Source organism: Schistocerca nitens, chromosome 3, assembly GCF_023898315.1.
Source record: "Schistocerca nitens isolate TAMUIC-IGC-003100 chromosome 3, iqSchNite1.1, whole genome shotgun sequence".
Lineage (NCBI taxonomy): Eukaryota > Metazoa > Arthropoda > Insecta > Orthoptera > Acrididae > Schistocerca > Schistocerca nitens.
Window position 1 is genome coordinate 746,222,926 of NC_064616.1, and position 20,268 is coordinate 746,243,193.

General features: G+C 37.6%; 1 protein-coding gene across 2 annotated transcripts in view; it reads left to right on the forward strand.

Annotated features, from left to right (window-relative positions):
- The window catches only part of LOC126248731 (haloacid dehalogenase-like hydrolase domain-containing 5), a 99,518-nt gene that overhangs the window by 61,337 nt on the left and 17,913 nt on the right, over positions 1–20,268 (forward strand). For both annotated transcript variants that reach the window (XM_049950049.1, XM_049950048.1), the window contains one exon: positions 11,402–11,584. In XM_049950049.1, the coding sequence (XP_049806006.1) occupies positions 11,402–11,584 (183 nt within the window). The remainder of the gene's footprint in view (positions 1–11,401; positions 11,585–20,268) is intronic.

Here is a 20,268-nt window from a genome sequence, read left to right on the forward strand (position 1 = left end):
GATGATCAAATGCGTCCCAGTGAAATTCCCGTAAGAGTTGTTTGGTCACTTTTGCTGTGTTCTTCATTGTGCACTTGATCATGTCCTTCATTGAACAGTCAACCCATCTTCTAACCATTGAAGTGATCTGAAAATGGTGTATATGTCTTCTCCTTGAGTCAGAGTAACTGCCCCACATTCTCGGAACTGCGATCGTAGCGCTGCTGTGGGCAGAAATAGAAACGTAAATTACTTTGTGGACGACTGTCGTATGTCCTTCTCTTGTGATATTCTGTCAGTCTAATTTAGGCAGATTCCTTTGACCTTATGTTGTGCAGTATTAATTTCCCCAAGATCTTTCAGTAGGCATGAGTGACAATGCTTCAGGGGCAGTGTTGTCATTTCAGGGACTATACTCCACTTCAAAATCATGTTGTAGTATCAACTCCCATTGTCCTGTGCAACAATACATGAATTTGCACTTCATAAGTAATGACAACATTGCTTTGTGGTCTGTTCATATGGTGGTATGCCATCTAAATAAATAAAAATTAGTTTTGTCACACACAACATATACTTTTTCCCATTTCGTCAATAGCAACTGCATGGTGCTCCTTGAAATTCTGTCCCTCAGATTTTGAAGACCTTTTTGCCTATCCCATATTCAGTTACCCAACCCACTGTAGATATGCTGACCCAGATTAATGTGATGGAAAATTGGAGCATATAGTAGCTGAGATCAAATCTCTTCAAATTCTTGCTGTTACTGCTCTCCCCGTATTCACACACAGTCTTTCTTAAAAAAGTTATGTGGGTGCAGAGGTGACAAACTGTAAACACTTAAGAAGTGTTTGTTGAAACCAGTGAACCCTAAGAATGTTTGAGATTGTTTACAACATGTAGATGCTGGAAAATTTTCAGTCGTCTTTATTTTTATTGTAGCGGGTTTCTACCTTTTGGCATGATTAAATGTCCTAAAAACTTTCTGTTTTCTTTTTTTCCCCCAAATTCTACTTTTGAATCATCTAATACAAGACATAATACATGTGGGTGTTCATCTGTGGTTCAGTGGCAGTTAAAATGTCGCCTGCATAAACAGTGAAAAATAAGTAAATCTGTGACCAACTTGATCCAGAGCTCTCATGAATACTTCAGAAACATATTTAATCATTAAAAATGGCAACTCTTACTGTTAGGTAAAATTTCTTTGCACTTTCTGCTATCCACATGCAATAGAAGTTGCCAGTAAATACTCAAGGTCAAAATACTTAAATGCAGGTTAATTACAAAGTGTGAAACATTTGAAAAAAATGGTGCAGATAAATTTTAAAGTGCAAAGTGACAAATGATACAGTATGTGAAAGCAAAATCTACAAGTTTTCTTTACGATGTTTGCAAATATGTGTCCATACTTTGTCACATGGCACACACCTTATCAGTAGTCCAGTTCTGCTCATACCTGACACAGCACAACAGGAGTGGAGGGGGGGGGGGGGGGGGGGCAGTCTACTTGTGCCAGCACAGCAACCACAAAATGGCCTATCCAGCAATGTGACAATGTGGCATTCAGTCAGTCTTGTACACAGCAGTGGAAATATGGAGAGGCGCAGACTTGTTGAAATATGAAATCCCTGCTATCAGTTCAAAGTTGTGGCATGAACCACAATTGCCACATGTTGAGATAGGTGATACCATTTACAGTTCTCTCAGTGAAGAAGGAGGGTCCATTGTCTTGTTGCACAAGGCACAGAACATGTTGTCTTTCTCGAAATCCTGGACATGTTTGACAGTAGCATGTGTATTCTCTGTCCGCTACACGTGTGTTTATCAGCTGACCTATCTTGAAAGATGAAGAGTGACTTTGTCACTTAATATCAATTTGCTTGCAAATTCATAATTTTCAAGATGATTTTGCATATCAGTGCAGAACTAAAGATGGTGCAGTTTGCTCGCAGGAACTGAATTTGTACTGCTTCACTCTTACAATCAGTTATGAAAATTTTTCGAAAATGTTGGCTGAACGATGTTTAATTGTGCACAGTCTCTATATGTAGACTTTGTGGGACTTCACATCATCACAGCCCTCACACAGTCTACTGTCTGTTCTCCCATGCTCAGTTGGCTTGAAAGTTGTACATTGCACAACCAACCATTTTCCTCCGATTTCTTCTACCACTGATGCTGAAAAGACAAGCCCGTCCTTGGCTTGAGATGGTGCAGTTTAGACAAAATTGTCATTCCTGCAGTTCCTAGGGGGTTGAGAATAGATATTACCATTCTTGTTGATTTGTCCTTGCTGGTGGAGCCTGTAAACCCACTTCACTATGCTTTTATAAATTGATGGTATCTTGTGAAACTTGGCATGGAAAGCTCTTTAAACACTCACTACCACTTGGTAATTCTAGCACAAAAAATGCATTCTCTTCCTGGTGTGCCACCATTTTCAGAAACCACAGTTGGTGGCATCCCTGTCAGCAGTTCTCCAAAACAACTGGCTGACACCATGTAAAAATAAAAGTTTGTATTTCATTTGTTCATTTGTTGTATTATGTTAGCCATTTACTGATACCAGTTTTATTAGATGTTTTATGGGCTTTATAATTACCCTGTATTTAGCTCCATTAAATTTTTTCAATCATTGTTTCAAGTTATCTGACAGAGCCCTCTGCAGGAGAATAATTCTGTTTATCACTCTATTATCCAAAGAAATGCTCACTGACCCACACCGCTGCATAACAGCAGGAATTTGTTTGCTGTACTCACTGTCCAATCACCCTGTGATTTCAAGATTGGACATTCGCTGAATTTCTTGATCTGTGGATTCTCCCTTAGCTGACAGAATTAAATATTACTTTATCCTCAATTACTTATGTGGCATAACTTTAAATCTGCAAAAGTACCATTTCATTAACTCTGCAATATTAGGAAATGGAAACAGTGCTGCTCACTGTAAAGATGACGTGTTGTGTAGCAGACAGGCAAATCAAAAAGACTGTTACGCATCTAGCTTTTGGCCAAAGCCTTCTTCAGAAAAGCACAAGCAAGCACACGTCAAACATACATGACCACCATCTGCAGCAGCTCAGCCCTGACTGCCATATCATTAACTCTGGTTGATATGAAAATATTTCTTGACGATAAGGTAAAATGATTTTTGGTTCTTCTGTTTGATAGCCTATAAGCTCTTTCCATTTATCAAGAGTTGTTTGTATCTTTGTAGCAGCTTCTTTAGATTTATCTTAAATTGTCACTATTTTCATCAAAACACAAAGCTACAGCTTCCTATCCAGTCTTCATATAAAGAACTCTTGGACTCACTTATGAAGTGTCCTCACATTCGTCATCAATAACTTCTTTAAAGTATATCTTAATTCCATTGATGGAAATTAAATCCAAACAATACTTGTCTACCAACCAGTGTGCCCTAAAAAACAACTCCAACATTTAAAAATGGGACTACTGACAAAAGAAAATCTCCATCCTGAAATTTTGTTTGGGATGTCTAGCATTTATTTCTAGCTGCACTTATTATTCATAAGTGGAAAGATGGCATGGCGATTCTGTCATTAAATTCGTTAAAAAATTTTCATAACTTCAGTTCTACATCCAGGACATGAAGAAATAATCATGCGCTTCCACATATTTCAGCTTCAGTTATTGGCTTGAAAGTGTCTTAGTAGGTACCATTCTTCTCAGGAAAGTTTGACCATTATTCCCCTTCCAATGTCAACTTTCATTTTTTGGATTGGTCCACCCCAGTAGTTGAGTGATGAGTGCAATGGAATGTCATGCCAAGGGGCCTGGGTTTGATTCCTGGCTGGGTCAGAGATTTTCTCCGCTCAAGGACTGGGTGTTGTGTTGTCCTAATCATCATCATCTCATCCTCATTGACACGCAAGTCGCCGAAGTGGCGTCAACTCAAAAGACATGCACCAGGCGAACGGTCTACCCAACAGGAGGCCCTAGCCACACGACATTTCACTTTCTGGATTTGTAATTTTGATCCCAGTTCCATAGCTTCAGTTTTGTAGTGGATCACATCTGAAACTTACTAATAGCTGTCCTGTGAACTGTGTGGTGGAAAATTGTCTGTCTACCCTTATACCCCATGTATGTGGGCCACCCTCCAAATTGTTTATGCAGATATCTATTTTGTGCTTTTTCTATGTGCACTGATAGAAACACCTGTTTGAACTGTCGCATTAATCCAACTTAGTGTGATCCATGGTCAGTTTGTATTCTTGAAACTTACAGGTACTAATACTAACATCAACAGCCATCTTTAGAATTGCACTTACCAGATAGTGACATTTTTCTTGCACTGTTGTATTGATTTTCTTTTCCAACAGGTGCTCATCTAACTCGGGCTGACAATGGCTCCTATCTGCAGCGGCCAGTTGTACTTTCTTGATTTCGGCTTCCAGGTTTGTATATTGTTCCTGTACACCAGCTACAAAATTCACAAGCGACTTCTCATTTTTGAACATCTCTTTAGTTTTGGGACCTTCTGCATATTGTTTGTTTATTTTGTCTTCGAATTAATCAAGTTCCGTTTTATTATCCTTTCAAGCTTCCTCATTCTGTTTTTTGATTACATCCGTTTTTGGTCTTTATTTCATTCTCTTCTCTGTGAACTTCATTATGGAACTCTACCCATTTTCCATGAATTTATCCATGGGTTCTTTCCACATATGTGACTGCAACACCACACTCAAGACAGCTCTTCTTAATTTGATTTTCTAATTGCCATTAAATGTCATCAATTTTTTTTGTTTTAATTCATCAATTTGTTGGTGAAGATTATAATTCATTTCCTTTGTGTATTCCAACAGTTGGTCAAGTTCAACATTCTGCAATTCCTGCCTAACTACCAGTGTTGTTACCTCCACTGTTGAACTGAATACTGGTGACCTGAGTTTATAATTATAACAGGTTAGACTTCCATGAATAAATAATAAATAAAATAATATGAAATTTGTGTCTGATTCCAAAATAATTTCAAAATTTTTGTGTGTATTTATGTTGTGTATGAGGCGGAACTATGGGCCTCGTGGAAAAAGGGTGACCCGGCTGAGTCACGCAATTTGACTCTTAGTCTGATCACAAGGGGTGGCCATTATTGCATGCGTTGATCACATAGGCTGACGTAAGGATCAATGAACTATACTTGACAGGATGTACCTGGAACATCTTAGATGATTAGAAGTTAGTAGACAGAAATACAATTAAATACTTAGCTTTAATTCAGCATCAGCGATGAACATCGATCTTGGCTTTGTACAATAATATTTACAAGTGCAGTTATAGACTGAACTGCGAATACTACTTTACAATTCTGATTGCTTCACACATATAGATCAATTGGCAATGCATAAACTGTATGTGGCGCCTGGCTAGGTTGTAGCTGCTGACTTAGCTGAAGGCTATGCTAACTAGCGTCTCTGCAAATAGATCTCTGAAGCTATAACAAGTGAACCATTCCTATTAAAGTTGGCTGTAGAACTGGCCAGTGCGCTAGCTTGTCTAGTAAGACCAGCCGAGTGGCGGTGCTCGGTCTGCTAGCGTCGACAGTGGCGACTTGCGGGTCCAACATGTACTGGCGGACCGTGGCTGGTTTGAAGCCTACAACCTAGCAAGTGTGGTGCCTTGCAGTGACACCACAATTTACATCTTCTACACTAACATTTTTGTTGCCACTTATTGTTAAATGAAGCTCTGCAGCCTATAAATTGTAACTGTACTTACTCAAAATGTATATTTTACAGATTATTATACACATTTGTTCAGTGTTGCTCTTATAAAAAAGTGCACTACTTTCTGATATGCAGCACTCTGACCATGTAATGTTGTTTGACTGTTTTGGCATCCCTGAAGACTGAGCTGAACTCAAAGTACATACTATGCATCACCATGTGTACCCTCCTGGATCTTCTTAATTACACTTCAATCTTCCTCATTTTCAGAGTGGGGATTTCTTGTAATTGAGGATATGCAGAGCATGAAGCTAAAGTTAATTAACAGGATCAGAATTTATGACAAACAATTGAATATCTTGTTCATATATTTGTCCTCCTGCACCCACCTGGACAACTGTGTGTAGATGGTGAGGTGTGCAGGTCCTGGATCGAATCTACCCAGAGGATTAACGTTGAGGGTCGGTGTGCCCGCCAGCCTGGATGTGGTTTTTAGGCATTTCCTCACATTTGTTTAGGTGAATCCTGGGCTTGTAAACAAGTCCTGCCTCAGTTACACAGTTTGCAAAACATTTTGAAAACTTTTGCACGCTTTCACATGAATCGCTCTACGTGCTGACAGTTGGGCTACACACATTCCATCCGGGGGGGGGGGGGGGGGCAGGGGGTAATGGTGTGGCAACAGGACATCCCTTAAATTAATTATACCAATTAATAACCATACCGACTCTGTGCAGATGCAGGACAAAGGCACAAGGAAAAGAAGGCAGTTGTCCTCCTGTATAAACAAACAAGTAGCATATTCTTGTGAACCGTAACATTTTAAGTGAACTTCCTATTGCAACCATCCCATTTCTACTTTGGATCGCTAATTTATAACCCTTGTTCTCAGTCATGAAATTCTCATTCATTTAGCTGGAAGCATAATTCTGTGCACTTTTACGTCTTAAGATTCACCTACAACTGCTGTTGGAAATGAACCTTCACCCTTGACTGCAATGTACTGTGGGTTTTATGTGCATATTTTTTAAGCCCAGAGAGGCAGCTTCACTAGTTCTTGCAACTTACTGATGCCATTTCCTAAAGAGGCTCATACACATTCATTTATAATTGAGTGAGCTGTGACAGCAGTAACCTTAAATGGTAAATATACCAAAGTAACCTTAAATGGGAAATATACCAAAGACTTCATTTCATACCACATATTCAGTACTGATGCTGCTGTCAGTGACCTGAACTGTAACCTACTGCCAAGAGAGATCCAGTGCTTGCCAGGCTTTCCAGTACAAGTGTTTATCAACTTGTATGACAACACAAGTCTTCTCTGCATGCTTTGAGCATCCAGTGTAGATATTCCTTTACCAATACTAAGTAAAAGTAACCATGTGGCACCTAAATTCTTAGCTCCATAACAAAGTGATTCAAGGTGACACAACTGCTCCTATTTTTTTATCCAACATTAACAGTGACTCCATTATGAGTTTGGCCACAGCAGTTTTACCCCATTCAGGATGCTTATGTGCTATCTTTGATTCGGTGTTCTATGAAAAGCCCATAGTTTCATGTCTTCAGTTTGGGTGGCTCATGTGTGTGACTGCAATTGTACAGTTGTAATTAGTAGCACTGAGCATTTGTGACTTGCATATGCTGTGTGAAGATGTCACTCAGATGGACAACACGAGGTTTCATGATATATTATAATTCAAACCATACTCTTCCACTTTCTCAAGCAAAAGGAGTGCCAGGACTTGAATGAATGTGGCGTTGTTTCCATATCAGCAGCTTAGCAGAATTGATGTACTAATGTTTTTTATTTACTGACTGTAAGGCAGCAGACTCCAAGGGTTTGTAGATATTAACCACAGTGATTTTGGCTAGCTCAACTGCCAGAACAAATATATCTCCTGATCTCTTTTTGTGAGTTGATTTGAAATCTATCTGTTACGACTTGACGTCTGTAGCAATTCCATTCCCAGCAATAGTACAGCCCGAGCTGTATTTAGACATGAGCAACTGCGGAGGATGTCAAAATTTTGGGGGTGGCAAAATGTTGCCACTGAAAAATAATTTTTAAGTTTGATTTTAATGTGCATTGCATCAGCATTTAAGCATTCAATAATTTATTGGCAAAGTGTTGACAAATATTTGTACCTGTCATTAAACTCATATTTTACTACTAGTCTACCTGTAAGTGAAGTAATTTGGGTGTAGGCTATTAAACTGTAGTGATTTTCTTTGTATTTGTACCACAGATTGTGGCCAAGTTTGTTGTTTATGTGGTAGTTATACTTCAATAAAGATTAAAGTTGAAGTTAATGATTATGGAAATTTATTGCTGGTAGTCCATAAATGAATGACAGTGGTGTAGTTTAGGAAGGGGGGCATAAAATAAATGACTGCATGGCAGCATCACACACCTTAAATATGGCCCTGAGTACAGTCTACATTTTTCCTATCGTTTAAAGATCTGCATTGGCCTTAGTGTGGGTCTCATGTATTGCTATTACATCTACATCATTCTCCAGCATAATACATGAGAGGTATTTGCTATTCGGCTTCTTCTATTTTAAGTAGAGAAGTAATATGTAAGTGGGGGAATGAATGGCTGGTTGTGGTAAAAAGAAGTTGTAATTTTTAAGACCCATCATGGCCCAAATTGAACCTCTTTTGAACTACTTTTATGGAAAGATGCCTCCCTAGCATATATGTGGCTAGGACATGGGCTGTTTTCTTCAGTTGGAGGCATTTCCAGTTTGCAGTTTTTGTAATGTTTATTGGTTTGCAACAAAACCCAGTTTTTTTTTAAGTGGTTGAGACTGAGTACAATGCTCTAAGAAATTTACATGTATCATTTTTATGGTTTGATCAAACTGATACTTTTAGTGCTATGTAACATGACGCTGTTCACAATATAAGGCATGTGAACATAGTGTACAGCTGAAATTAGACGTTGCTTATGTTTTAGCAAAAGATACTCAACCAGTGAAGAAGTTACAGAAAGGCATCCATCCCAATTGAGTGTTATTCATGTAATAAACTCAAGAATGAGATTTTTCTGTAAACTGGTAATAATGGGCTGTTTTCATTAAGTAATATGTGAGGAATAACAGTTTCTACGAAAGTGGTCATTGTGTTATTTTAATTGATGCAGGATAGGGGATGTTAGATCACCAATGTCATTTCGATAATTGCTTCACATAAAATTCACTGATTCTCTTCTGTAAAGATAATAAGTAGTGGTCCATTTGCAAAAATATTATCCTGTAAAGGTAAGTCATTGGTGTTTATGAAGAGTTTATTTAGGTGCGTTCAGAATTTGCCTGCTGTCTTCTAAATTTTATCAACAACAGATGTACAACATTATGCTTCATTACCACCACATTACAAAGTATTTTCAGAATTAAATCCGCAGAACACTCTCAGTCAGCATAGATATAGCAGTAGTTTATTGGAAACAAAGGTAAAGGTAAAGGTAAAGGTTTGCATTCTGGCCATTAATGGGCCAATCAAGCCTGCCGACTGTCATGTCACCATCAGCCAGTGGTGTCATTGGATGCAGTATGGAGAGGCATGTAGTTGTTCTTGGGTTTCTTGGCCTTGGAAGTGTTGCTAATCCATTGAGTAGCTCCTCAGTTGGCCTCACGAGGCTGAGTGGACCCCGTTCCAGTCTTTCCATCAATATAAAATCCCTGGGAGTACCGGAAGTTGAACCCAGGTCCTCCGTATGACAGTCAGCCGCACTGACCACACAGCTTAGGAGATGAATTTAGATAGTCAGTTCTGACATAAGATGGTTGTAGTGGAGAATATGAATTGAGAGAAAGTGTTCAATGTGTTGACTGTAAATACTTCAGTTGTGTCCTTTCAATCAGTTATATTTAATTCTTAAAGTTTTTTTCAGTAGGCCTTTGACTCTACTTATGTGTGTTCTATACTTAAGCTTTGTTGGTCATTTCTTGTGCCACTACTTGTATAATCTAAAATATCAGACTTTATTTCAACAAAGATTATCTATTTATTGTGGAGGAGATACATTTGTTTAAAATAAGCCTCTCATAATAACTGTTACAATTTGGCTGCGATATTTTGCCCTGTGATTTATACTCTTAAGGAATGGAAATCTTATTTGGAGGCTCACTAGACTTTTTCATACAGTTGTGGTCACGCTACTTTGGCATTTTATTAACATAAGAAACTGGAAAATAGAATAGAGACAAATACACATTCAACATACATAATGGATAAAATAATGAATAACATTTTTTGTCTTTACTTACAACGAAGACTATTACACATTTACCTTTTGATCAGAGCCTACTTTAGAAAAGAAAACATACATACATTCACACAAGCCAGCACATCTCCAGCCACTGTGTGTGTGTGTGTGTGTGTTTCTGAAGGAGGCTCTGGTCAAAAGTTAAATGTATAACAGTCTTATTGTTGTACCTGTCTGCATCCCAACTCATAATTTTTACGGTGAGTAGCAGTTTATTCTTTTCATAATATTATTGATTTCATACCTGGACTGTTCATTGTTTGAGGTTTAAACTCTTTCAGTTGAATCTGTACAATGGTGGTTTCCCCCAAAGTTATATGACTGTTTGCATATGTTAAAATTCTTGCATTAACTTTTGGATCATGAATGTGTGTTTCATATTATCTGAATTGGCACACCACAGTGCTCTCTCTCACACAAGAAAACCAGATTGTGGTTTTTTGTTCTTTATTTCCTTTTGGATCAGTTCAATGTTAGTTGATGATTTTTATTTTTGTTGTTCAGCATACAAACTCTCAATAATTTGGAACGAATAAAACTCTTCTGGGTATGTGAGAACATTGTCACTATGTAAAATTCTCCCATATTTTGGCCACTGCTGTAACAATGGCTGCAGAAGCATATTCATTACCAAAGAAATTTGTGCACCTTGTTGGTTTGTGGGTCATGATACTTGATTTGTGAGTGGGAAATGTGTGCAAAAGACAGAAATAAAACAATTGTGAATGAGTGATTGGGGGATGAGAGAGAGAGAGAGAGAGAGAGAGAGAGAGAGAGAGAGAGAGAGAGAGAGAGAGACCTTTAGAGTAGCTAACTTAGCTAACATTTTTAGTACTGAATCATTTTGGAAATGATTATCCGTGTTGTGCTTACATCACAGCTGATTATTATTTGCCTTAGTCTCACTACCGAAAGGTAAAACATCTAGGTAAAGTGAAAGCCAGTGTCCTTATTCATCCTATTAACATGTGGCTGATGTCAAAAGTACTTTCACACACCCTACAGAGTCAGTTGCACAGTCATTGGTTTTCTGCCAGTAACATGATTTTTGTAGAATGTATACCTGGAGTTTAACAGCCCTATCATTATATATACTGAAAACGTCCTTTTGATATAAGATCTGTGTTTTGTTGCTGGATGCTGAGAAGTCAATGTTGACATGACACACACAGGAAAATCTGATCCAGTTTTTGTCAAATGACTTTAGGCAATTAATACATTTGAGATGAGGTCTCCAACAAAACACTTCAGCTCTTATACTTAGTATACGGCTGGTTGGTCGAAAAATTTTGCAGTACGGTAATTTTGTAATGACTTCTTTCTTATAGGTAAAATAAACATTCTTTTGAATTCATAGGTTCCTACAAAGTTCAATTTTTTCTGCCTAAATCATTCTGTACAGGGAATACTACCTTCAAAAAAATACAGTGACAGTTTGTTTCTTGTTAACTAGGTTCGGTCACGGAGCATTCCTGACATGCTTAGAAGCACTCTACAAAAAAATAAGTGGTATGGACATTATATATTCTGCTCTAGTAGGAAAGCCAAGTGAAATAACGTACTATTATTCAAATAATATTTTAATTTCACTGGCAGCTGATTTAACAACATACCCTCAGAGGCTGTATGGGATAGGGTAAGTAAATTTTATTTTAAATATGGTGCATGAAAATAAATGTTTTCCAATGAAGCCCTTTTATTTCTGATACGCCATAGACATTTTTCAGTGTACTTAAAAGTAATACAATGATACAGTGAAAGAAGGTATAGATTATATGAATGGTATTTTTTCAAATTGATTGATTATCTGCAGATATTTGATGCTGGTTTATGTCTGTAAAAGTCAAATGGAAAAATGGATCATTGTTAGATGAGGGAAGGTACAGATATGTTAAAAAACCACTGAACACCGTAATAGGCTTACTTTTTTTATGTATTTATCTCACATTGTGTCCAGTGTTTCCTATTCTGTGCTGTCATTAAAATCTATGTAAGTAACAATTAATTACAAAAAAATATTCTATTTGTTTTCCATAATGTCTTCAAACTAAATCTTCAACAAATGCTTTTACTGCTTAAAATCTTCATTGCTAGTCAGTTAAATAGTACAGTATACTCTAGTTTATCTGCGGGTGGATTATCCGCTTTGCAGGTTATTCACAGTCTATTTTTCCAATTTTTTTTTTTTTTTTTTGAGACTGTTGAAAATTTTTCTTTTCCTAGTAGTAGTTGCCTGTGAACATTTAGTAGTTACCTGTGAACAGTAATGTCATGTTACAACATGAATATCATAAACAATATGCTGCTTGAAAACTTCAAGTGCTGGACTGTATTGTTGTGGTGGATATTGTAGTCATTTTGTTTCTGTTAGTGCTGAACAATTTCTGAAAAGTGATAATGCATTGTGCTGATGATACAGCAGAAACTGGAAATAATAGACAAGCTTGAGGAAGGCAGTATTGATACGCAGTATTTGGGACTGATTTACAATGTGGATGAAACTGTGATCCGTGATATTTGGAAAAATCAAAGACAAAATAGTGTAGTTTGGTAACAGTTCTGACTGATTGAAAAGTTTGTCAAAGCAGGAAACTATGAAAATGTCTACATATGCGGAACTGGATAAAACCATATTGCAATGGTTTCCGCAAAACAGAGCAGAGGGCACACAAGTATGTGGCCCAATATGTGCCAAACAACCCCAATTTTTCTTTAAAAGCTTGGGGATTGAAGGAGATTTTAATGAATCTTCTGGGTGCCCGACAATATTTAAACAGCTTCATGGTATCTGGGAGATTGCCATCCGAGGAGAAAAGCTAAATGCAGATAATAAGGCTGTTTCTGAATTTTGTAATGATATCAAAGAGTTTATTGCATGAGAATATTTAGAGCTGGGGAAAATATACAAAGTGTATGAAACTGGGGTGTTTTGGAACTGTCTATCAGCAAAGACATTAGCTCTCAAAAGACAAAATGTAGTGTGCCTAGTTATAAATCAAGTAAGCAAAGGATAACGTGTGTTGTGCTAATGGTATGGGATCACATAAAGTTAAGCTTGGTGTAATAGGCAAAGCTAAAAGACCATGCTGTTTCAAAGGAAAAGAAATGCACAATTTACCTATCCATTATTTTCACCAAAAAGGGGCTTGGATGAACTGCACAGTATTTCAAACATAGTTCCATAATTGTTTTGTGCCACAGGTATAAGAACATTTAACATTGAAGGGTCTACTTGCAAGGCTTTATTGTTAATGGACAATGCACCATCCCATCCAAATTAGCTTGTTCTGAAATTGATGATATTTGTAAAATATTTATCCCCTTATATGACAGCCTTAATTCAGCCAACGGATTGCTGCTTTGAAGAAAATTTATAGAGGAAATCTGCTACAAAAACTTTTTGATGAGCGCAGCAACCTTCAAACATTTTGGAAACAATTGACTGTGCTAGACGCAATGTGTGAAATGTTGAAGGTGTGGAGTAAGGTAAAACAATCAACCATAACTACGAGGTGCATTCAAGTTCTAAGGCCTCCGATTTTTTTTCTAATTAACTACTCACCCGAAATCGATGAAACTGGCGTTACTTCTTGACGTAATCGCCTTGCAGACGTACACATTTTTCACAACGCTGACGCCATGATTCCATGGCAGCGGCGAAGGCTTCTTTAGGAGTCTGTTTTGACCACTGGAAAATCGCTGAGGCAATAGCAGCACGGCTGGTGAATGTGCGGCCACGGAGAGTGTCTTTCATTGTTGGAAAAAGCCAAAAGTCACTAGGAGCCAGGTCAGGTGAGTAGGGAGCATGAGGAATCACTTCAAAGTTGTTATCACGAAGAAACTGTTGCGTAACGTTAGCTCGATGTGCGGGTGCGTTGTCTTGGTGAAACAGCACACGCGCAGCCCTTCCTGGACGTTTTTGTTGCAGTGCAGGAAGGAATTTGTTCTTCAAAACATTTTCGTAGGATGCACCTGTTACCGTAGTGCCCTTTGGAATGCAATGGGTAAGGATTACGCCCTCGCTGTCCCAGAACATGGACACCATCATTTTTTCAGCACTGGCGGTTACCCGAAATTTTTTTGGTGGCGGTGAATCTGTGTGCTTCCATTGAGCTGACTGGCGCTTTGTTTCTAGATTGAAAAATGGCATCCACGTCTCATCCATTGTCACAACCGATGAAAAGAAAGTCCCATTCATGCTGTCGTTGCGCATCAACATTGCTTGGCAACATGCCACATGGGCAGCGATGTGGTCGTCCGTCAGCATTCGTGGTACCCACCTGGATCACACTTTTCGCATTTTCAGGTCGTCATGCAGGATTGTGTGCACAGAACCCACAGAAATGCCAACTCTGGAGGCGATCTGTTCAACAGTCATTCGGCGATCCCCCAAAACAATTCTCTCCACTTTCTCGATCATGTCATCAGACCGGCTTGTGCGAGCCCGAGGTTGTTTCGGTTTGTTGTCACAGGATGTTCTGCCTTCATTAAACTGTCGCACCCACGAACGCACTTTCGACACATCCATAACTCCATCACCACATGTCTCCTTCAACTGTCGATGAATTTCAATTGGTTTCACACCACGCAAATTCAGAAAACGAATGATTGAACGCTGTTCAAGTAAGGAAAACGTCGCCATTTTAAGTATTTAAAACAGTTCTCATTCTCGCCGCTGGCGGTAAAATTCCATCTGCCATACGGTGCTGCCATCTCTGGGACGTATTGACAATGAACGCGGCCTCATTTTAAAGCAATGCGCATGTTTTATCTCTTTCCAGTCCGGAGAAAAAAAATCGGAGGCCTTAGAACTTGAATGCACCTCGTAATTCATAGCAATCATCAATCCTAAAACTAATGGAATCAGTGATTCCACTGATGAACAAGATTGCTCATTATCAATGATAGCTGTTGTTTTTAAAAGTACTCCAGGGTGTGACACTGTTGACAAAGAAAATGCTTCTGAATGGTATGACGTGGGCCACACAGAGCTAGGTCATGATGTGTTGGGTGACAGTGCTATTGTTCAGCAAGTACAAGGAAAATCTGAGGTGGTGAATGAGTGACAAAGATGACAACAATCATCTAATTTCAGAAACAGTAATCAATCATGCATCAGCACTTCAATGGTCCAAAGGGTTACTAGACTACCAGGAACAGCAAGAAGATGCTCCTCTTTCTGACTAGTTGGTATTGCATAAAATTCGTAGTGTGATATGTAAAAAGACAAGCTACCTCAGTGAGACAGAAATAAATTCAAAACTATTTTGTTTCAAAGTCATGTAGTGTAACTTGAAACTGGCTTGCACTCTGTTCTTTGTAAGTACTGTATTTTCACACAAAGTACGATGAATAAAGTAGAATTTATAATAAACATTAATTAAGTGATTTTAATAATGACATTGTAGTTAATGTTTGTTTTTGAACAACCCTAATACATTACCTTTAATTGCAGTTTATCTACAGAATTCAATTATCTGTGGTTTTCAAGTTCCCAATTACACGCATAATAAAGAGTCCACTGCATTAAAAATAATAAGCATGACTTTAAATTTCTTTTATGGTGTAATAGTATTGCTTGTAATGGCTTTCTGTTGATATGGCCTTGTTCTGTGTAATACATACAGTAATGTATGTATTATGTTTTATCTTAGTCTATGACAGCCCATTTGCAGGGAAACAGTTATTAATTTTCAAGCAAATTTTATGTAAATTTTCAAGTGTTGCAGTTTCTCCATTAGGCATGGTTATAATAGTTGCATTTTTGGATATAACAATGACAATGCCGACAAGAACAGCACCCTGAAGATTGATCCCTATAGTACACCTGTAGTGATTGTTCCCCATTCTGACAACATTGTTTCACTATCGGTAAACTTTTCGGGATGTGACGTCGTGGTCCAAGTAACTCTTCATTCCTGACGTTTTGTCCAGGACTGCGCTGGACATCTTCAGAGGCGCTCTTCTGCTGAGTCTTGCAAGACTTGGTGAAAGAGCATATAAGGACCATGAAGATAAGAAAAGAGATATTAGGTCTCGTATGGAAGCATACAGTCAGTCTTTTTCCCCTCACTCTATTTAAAAGTGGAACAGGAAAGGATGACAAGTAGTGTTACAGGGTAACCTCTGCCACGCACTGTACATTGACTTGCGGATTATGAATTGTGAATTGCAGAGTAGTTACCTACTTATAGTGTAAAAGTTAGCCGACACATTTCACCATTTACCATTTTACAAGGCCTCCATCCATTCCAACTTGACTGTGGCTGCATAATGTATGGCTCACTAAGAAAATCCTATCATGGAATATCAGTTGCCACTCAGCATGAGAGTAATGCTTGTGAAAACTGTGACCCCACCATTTGAGACATTTACAAGCTGCTTAAGAGCTAAAAAGTCTTTCCAGTTGCAGTAGAAAATCTTATATAAAACTATCAGATATAGTCACTATGAGAAAACTGTACTGACTTCAAAGGTATTTATGAGCAATTTAAAAATTATCTGAGGAATTATCTCACAGGAATGTGTACACCCAGTATTAATATGTTGTTCCAAAGTTTAAAGAAAAACCATCGTGTTTCCATTAGAGACCCATATTTATTTCACATCTTTCAAAGTTCAAGAAAGAATATGCTTAGAATTTCGATGACCCCAGTGATTTTGATTTAGTGTGTATTGTATGAACTTCCTAGATTCTTTTGTGTGTGTGTGTGTGTGTGTGTGTGTGTGTGTGTGTTCTCAGGAGTCACTTCTCCAGTTAGATTACATTAGGTGAAATCTTCATTCTGTGAGTCCATATTGAGGGGATCATCATGGATGTGGGAAATATCAGATTTTTTCATTATGTGATACTAATAAAAAATACATTAATAATAATAATAATAATAATAATAATAATAATAATAATAATAATAATACTAATAATTGCAGTACATCAAGTGGTTCTGTTTAGAAATTTGTCAGAGAGGAATAAAGAGTTGGCAACAAGGTAAGTCAGACTGAACTTAATTTGTAGATAAATTCTTATGGTTGTTGGCAAGTTTTCGAATTTGTGTGCGTGTAACCAAATTTTGGGTTCCTTCCTGCACTGAAGTAAGTGCCTTTAAGTTTTTATGTTGGTTGTTCTTGTTCCTAGTTATGATTTTATGAACTGAGATATTATTTACAACACACTTCACTAAGGAATAAATATACTGAGAAGCAGTAGTTACATATCCAGTTTCTTGGACAGGCTTTTGCAGGGTGTTATTGCATTCACACTATAAAAATGCAGATTGCACCCTTTTTGTGGACTCTGAAAACTTTTATTTGACTTGAAGGGTTACCCCAAAATTTGATTCCAAACAATACCTGACTGTTGTATGAGTATCAGATCAACACTTGAAATAATTGTTGAGATATTAAAAATTGCCTTAAACCTAGAAATTATAACTTTTCATTACAAGCAACCTCCTGATGCATTATAATTTTCTCTGAATATGTCAGAGGATGACATAAACTAAACATTTTGTTGCTAAATAGTCAATGAAACAGTATTTTGTTCCTAAAACTATCTTCTATGTAATATTTTTAGTTAAATTATTATTTGTAATTGCTTGACATTGAGTGAGGCAATAAATACAGCATGTACGTGATGTATGAATTTTGGAATTTTTAATAATTAATGTTATTGCACAGTTGCCAGTTTATGTATTCTGCAAACAAAAACAAAAAAATTACTTCTGTCCTCAAGACAATTAAAACTGCCTTGTTTTGAGTTCATTTGCTTTTCAGTAAGTACTAATGACTTTTAATAGTTGAAGATTGGTCAAGGAGGGAAATTACTACATTGTCTGCAGAAAGGTATGAAACTGATGACCTGCAATATATTTGAGGCAGACAGAAAGGAGAATGATCGAGTGTTTCAAGGAGTCGTGATTCAGCTTTAGTTGCATGAGGGCATTTTGCTCGGTGCTCTAGTAGTTTTGTAAGAATATGTTCTGATCTGCTTTTGTTGAGAAAATTGAATAGCTCAGAAACTGAGGAATACAGTTCCGCTTCATATTACATCTCCAGAAGAAGTTTTCAGTCATATCAAATCTCTTTAAAAAAAAATGTACAAGTAACTTGAGGAAATCTGTTGTAAAATAATAAAATGTTGTTCATCTAAATGTAGTAATACTTGGTCCAGTCCCATTAATGTGACTACACTTATATTCGATGGCAGCATGCAATAACCACTCACAGCCTTGCCGCTGGCTATGAGGGCTTTTCACTTGCTGTGTACCAGATAAGTAATTTAGCTAGTAATGTAATTGTTTTTGCTGTGCATTCTATAGTACTTCTGTGCATTAGTATCAGGTAGACTTGATAAATTGAAGGATTCAGTTTTTATTTGCGTCTGAATAGGAAAAGCAAAGTTTCTGTTTATGACAGTTTTGCGTGTACGCAAACGTTTGTTTACATTCTTAACTGACGTTAATATGCGGGATTATCAATTAAGTCAGTGTACAGTACTCAGGATTTACATTTATTAGTGTCATTTAGACTTGACGCATTGAAGGTAGCAGTTTCTATATGTTTTATTAGATCTTTTTTCACGTGTATGTTAATTGTTGTGTACATTATAAATACGAGGGTTAATCATTTTATGTTAGTGTACAGTACTCAATATTCACAGTCATTAGTGTCATTTAGACTTGATACATTGAAGGTAGCAGTTTTTATACGTTTTATTAGGAAAAGTGATACTGACAGTGGAGTCTAACCTCACTTGTAAATGTTTTGACTAGCACAACCTGCGAGCGTAAACAGATGAGCAAACGTAAAATGTGTGGTAAATTAGTATTACACTACAATGTCTAGTAAATCAGTGTTATAATACAACTTCTGAGCCCTTGTCACATACAGTTTAAGCTAAAACTCACCTCACCGTCTGCTTAATTCCCTTAGCTTGTTGTGGGCTTTGGTGATCATGTACTGTAAGCTCAACGGTTCCTATAAAGTAGAGTTCTTATTTGTGCTTTACATTCTGAACTCTTATTGTTAGCTAAAGGTTTTGTTTTGTACCTGCATCTATCAGTGTACAATACTCAGTATTTACGGTTATTAGTGTCATTTAGACTCGATACATTGAAGGTAGCAGTTTTTATAGTTTTATTAGGTCATTTTCACATGTATGTAAATGTTTATTTACATTATATTACATTATAAATTCGAGGGATAATCAGTAGGTGTAGCTTACTGTAGGTTACTGTTTAATTCTTTAATAATGTTTCGAACAAATGCAAGGATGGCTGACATAGTGTTTAGTGTATCTGGGATTGTAAAACTGTTACGATCCTTAGACGCCAAGGAAGGATCTTAGACGCCAAGGAGGCATCTGGCCCAGATGGTATCCCCATAAGATTTTATGCTGACTATGCTACAAATACAGCACCATTCTTATCTATCAGAGATCATTGGAACAGCGGAAAGTTCCACGGGACTGGAAGAAGGCCCAGGTCATTGCAATCTATAAAAAGGGTAGAAAATCATGTGCACATAATTACTGGCCAATTTCACTGACATCGATTTGTTGTAGAATCATGGAACATATTTTGTGTTCAGACATAATGACCTTCCTAGACTCTGAGAAGCTCATCTGCAGAAACCAGCACAGTTTTAGGAAACAGTGGTCATGCGAGACACAGCTGGCCCTCTTTGTGCATGATATACAACAGGCTCTAGATACCGGATCCCAGGTTGATGCCATATTCCTCAGCTTTCAAAAGGTGTTCAACTCGGTTCCGCACTGTCGCTTGCTCCAAAAAGTATGAGCTTACTGTCTATCCGATGACATATGTGGTTGGATAGAAAGTTTTCTAACAGACAGAGAGCAGTATGTCGTCCTGAATGGGGAGACTTCAACAGAAACAGGCGTAACATCAGGTGTGCCTCAGGGCAGTGTAATAGGTCCACTGCTTTTTACGATTTACATAAACGATCTGGATGATGGTGTTGACAGCAGCATTAGACTGTTTGCTGATGATGCTGTAGTCTACATTTAGGTAGTATCACATGAAAGTTGTGAACAAATCAATGAGGATTTGCAGAAAATAAATGTGTTATGTAATGACTGGCAGTTATTTCCCAATATTAGTAAGTGTAACCTACTGCGCATAACAAATCGAAAACCCCCATTAATGTACGGGAACAAAATAAATGCCCAGTCTTTGGAAGTGGTAACATCTGTCAAGTATGTGGGTGTGACTATTCAAATGGATCTCAAATGGAACAATCAGATTACACAAGTAACGGGTAAGGCGAACTGTAGATTGCGGTTTACTGGTAGACTCTTGA